The 3884-nt window shown below is 53.4% G+C and overlaps 1 protein-coding gene across 1 annotated transcript; it reads right to left on the bottom strand.

Moving 5' to 3' along the window:
• Positions 1 to 347: 347 nt before the first annotated feature.
• Positions 348 to 1208, bottom strand: LOC141042609 (uncharacterized). Its single transcript, XM_073511458.1, has one exon. It carries the CDS (start codon positions 1206 to 1208, stop codon positions 348 to 350), a length of 861 nt encoding a protein of 286 aa, XP_073367559.1.
• Positions 1209 to 3884: the final 2676 nt, after the last annotated feature.

Here is a 3884-nt window from a genome sequence, read left to right as displayed (position 1 = left end):
TAGTGCGGGATCCTACGGGGCCGGCGGGAGCGGGTAGCCTCCGGGCTGAACCGGCGCAGGGGCGGCACGTAGCCCCCGGGCTGCGGGTAGCCGCTGGCCTACGGGTAGGCGCCGGTCGAAGGAGGCACGGGCAGCTGCGGGTAGCCGCCCCCACTCACCTGGTAGGGAGCGGCGGCGAAGTGCGCCTGGGGCCCGGCAAGGTGCGGCCCGAGGATGCCTCGAGCCCGGGGGACCGGCATGTGGTAAGCATGGACCACGTCGGTCCATGGGTTGGCGCCGACGATCCAGGCCGGGGAGCGGGAAGGGCTGATGGTGGTGTGGTGCCCCCCCCCGTACCCCTGCTGTTGCTACTGCTGTTGCGGCCCGGAGCGGCCGCCTCCTCGGCGCCGGTTGCGGCGACCGCCGCCGCCACCCTGCTGCTGCTGTTGCGGAGGGGCGGGTGGCGCGGGCGGGGCCGGCGGGAGGGGGAAGTACCCCGGTGGCACCGGCGGGCGCGGATGAGGCGGGGCGGGTGTAGAGGCCCCATGAGACGTCCCGGCGGTGAGGGCAGTGTGATGAACACGGACCTTGACCTTCTTCATCCGCCGTTCCACCAGGCGTAAATACGCGGCGACGGAGTGGAAGGTCGGGTTCGGCAGCAAGGTAAGGTTGGAGGCGGCGTTGCCGAAGTCCTCATTGAGGCTGGCGGTGAGGGTGCTAAGCATGGGAACGTCAGACACCTTGGCGCCGATGTCACGGAGCTCATCAGCGAGCCGCTCGAGGCGCATGCAGTAGTCAGCGATGGAGGAGTCATCTTGGTGGCACCCAAAAAATTCCTGCTGCAAAAACATAAGACGTTGAAGCTTATTGTTGGTGAAGAGGGCGTTAATCTTGGTCCACACGGCACACGCGTCGTCATCCTCCGAGACGACCGTGTGGAAGATGTCCGGCGAGACGGTGAGGTAGAACCACCAGATGAGGGAGGCCTCAATGGCCGCCCAGTCCGGATCACCCGCCATGAGATCACCGTCAACGGTCCCGTCGACGTGCTCGAGGAGATGGTACTCGCGGAAGACAACGTTGAAGTAGGTCTTCCATGCATAGTACGAGGAGTTGGATTGGTCGAGCTTGATGGGGACGCGGGTGTGGATGTCGAGATCGCGAACGGCGGTGGCGTCGGGCTCGGGGCCGGCGAACGGATTCGAGTTGCTGGAGTGGGGGGACGCCATGGAGCTGTGGCGGCGAGTGGAGGGCAGCAGCGGCTCGGGAGAGTTGGGGGCTAGCAGCGGCGGCGCGGGTTTAGGGTTTGGGAGGGTGGCGCGCGGCGGCTAGGGTGGGAGGGGAGTGGTGCAGCTGCAGCAGAAGGGCGGCGGCTGCAAGGAGGGGAGGCGGCGCGGCGGCGGCGTACAGCGGTGGTGGCTACGCAGCGAGGGGCGGCGGCGGCGGCAGGGTTAGGTGGAAGCGGGGAAAGAGATCGGTGTGCTATCTGATACCATGTTAGTTGGAAGGAGGAGATTGCGTGCATGGATAATTCATTGATCGTGTGCATGATGCACGTATATAGGTACAGGGTGGACCGGCCTCTACTTGTCTCACAAGATGTACAATTATACGAAAGGGAGAGAGATACAACGGTATAAATACAGACCCAAGTACTATACACATGCGGTGGACAATATACACTCAACAGGTGCCAAGCGTGTCAGTCAGAGTTTGATCAAGCAGAATGTCTATGACGGAGAGTGGGATGGGCCCAAATAATGTCATCGTGGGATGAGGAGTCGCCCATGATGAGCTTCTCTCACGGTCACACATACGTACTTGAGCACAGCATGCTGCACGCCAGCACTACCTAGCTAACTCCTAGCTAGTGATCATCTCTTCTCTCTCAAAAAAAAGGCTGAATATCATCTTATCTTAGGTATAGATGGAATCAACATGGCCAACTTTAATCTGTCAACCGATGGATCAATGGTTTTGTTGTCTGGAACAGCTTCTTTTTAATTTGTTCGGTATGATTGCCCGGGCGAGCAGAAAGCTGAGGTCCAACATACGTCCCGAAAAAGAAGGGTCCATTTGCTGCAACAATCCCACAATGCTGAGAGACAAGATCAGCTCAAATAGGTGTACATATTCCTTTGGTTGGATCTAAAGGCGGAAAATTCGGTGGCTATTGAACTATGACGTTGAGTTCACCTCGTGTTTTCAATTAGCTAAGCATGGCATCTCTAGGGCAATCAGTACAAGTAGTAGTCACCCACTAGCAGCGGTAGGCTACGTAATTCAATAGGTATCCATCACTTATTCTCTAAACCGGATGATTCCTTTCGATCGAAGCACATGCTACTGCTTTAATCCTAGTGAAGTACAGAGATGTAAGCTAGTAAGATCTTTTTAGGTCCCAGGATAATATGTTATGCTGCAAGTGTCGATGCATATCTTAACAACACTGTGATGAGAAGCTTTTTCGTTTATGATTGAACCATTCAGGCAAGTCCTTGTTTAATTTGTCCAGGGGATTAAACTAAAAATATATATATATATATGTAGAGCTGGGACAGCATCTATCATCTGAGACCGTATCTTTAATTTCCGCTTTTCTTTTTCATCTCTAGGTGTTTCGGTGTTCGATCCCGTTTTATCACCAGATAGATAGATACTTTCTCCAGAGCATTGGAACTTTTGTCTTCCTCCTCACCCGCTTATCTATAGATCCGCAGGCATGCTTGGATGCGCTTTTGCCTTATGTTGTGGATCAATTCAGATCAGTTCTGGTCAGGAAAATCTGTCCTCCTATAGCTATGTATCTTTGTCTCTCTTCCACAAGTGCCAATCGATCAAGAGCACTAGTAGCCTGCTAAAGCCAAGGCCCGTCCACGCCAGTGGCTCCAGCAACAGCACTGGAGTAGATGCCGGCACTTGGCGCATCTCCAGCTTCAGGAAAAGATGAGAATTGTCAATTTTTTCGATAAAGAACATTTCATTGAATAGATATATCGAGATGATACAATCGCATCGAAAAAAAGCCCGGTCTCTGCATAGCTAGATGCACACAGCCAAAAAATTCCAGAATACCCTAAAAGCAAAAATAATTTGATACAAGTGAAGAAAGGAAAACAGGAATTCATGTGGTCGACCGATCGTATCAAGTGAAGAAAGGAAAAGAGGAATGGAGGAATATTATGTCCAGGAGCTGCTGCTCCTAGGGTCATACATATCAACTTGCTTGCTGGCTTTGGAAATGTGACCGCCCTTGACCTCATATCAACAGATAAATAGATAATAGGGGTGCCTCTCTTTCTGTTTTACAGATGACTAGTATTGGTCGGTTAGTGGGCACAATTTTCGAGGGGAGATGAACCCGTCGACGTGGAAATTTTGTTCGTGGAAAAGCTACAGCTTGTTAAATTTCTTGTGTCAACTTCCTAACGTTGATGGATTAGTATGTGGTCATACGTATGACTTGCATTGGTGGACGATGGATATATTGACAGTGGGACATGTATAGCCGTGTTGACGTGCAAGATCACGTCAATCCGAATATGGAAGGAAGGAAAACGCCGCTATTTATATACACGAAAGAGATGAGAAACTTTGCATTATTTTTCCATCCCAGCTTCGGCTGTCACCAGGGCCGGGCCCATAGTGGTGCAAAGTGTGCGGCCCGCACAGGGCCCATAAATTTGAGGGGCCCCAAAAAATTATACAGGCCTAGGCACTAGGCCGTTGTCGCGTACTCCCCCGTTCGCTGGGCGCCTGGGCTGCTGTGGCATTCGCTCGCGTCCGTGGATCGTTCCCTCAAAAAATAGAAAGATCCATCGATTGTGGGTGTGCGTGTGCGTCGCTCGTGATTTCCATCCAGGATGCCAGCGGTTCCGGACTTCCAGTCCAGCGCCGCCTGACTC

This window comes from Aegilops tauschii, chromosome 3, assembly GCF_002575655.3.
Source record: "Aegilops tauschii subsp. strangulata cultivar AL8/78 chromosome 3, Aet v6.0, whole genome shotgun sequence".
Classification (NCBI taxonomy): Eukaryota; Viridiplantae; Streptophyta; class Magnoliopsida; order Poales; family Poaceae; genus Aegilops; species Aegilops tauschii.
This window is presented reverse-complemented; position numbering and strand designations above follow the sequence as displayed.

Excerpts from the sequence above, each read along its gene's own strand:
- LOC141042609 (XM_073511458.1), bottom strand. The coding sequence starts at position 1,208 with ATGGCGTCCCCCCACTCCAGCAACTCGAATCCGTTCGCCGGCCCCGAG.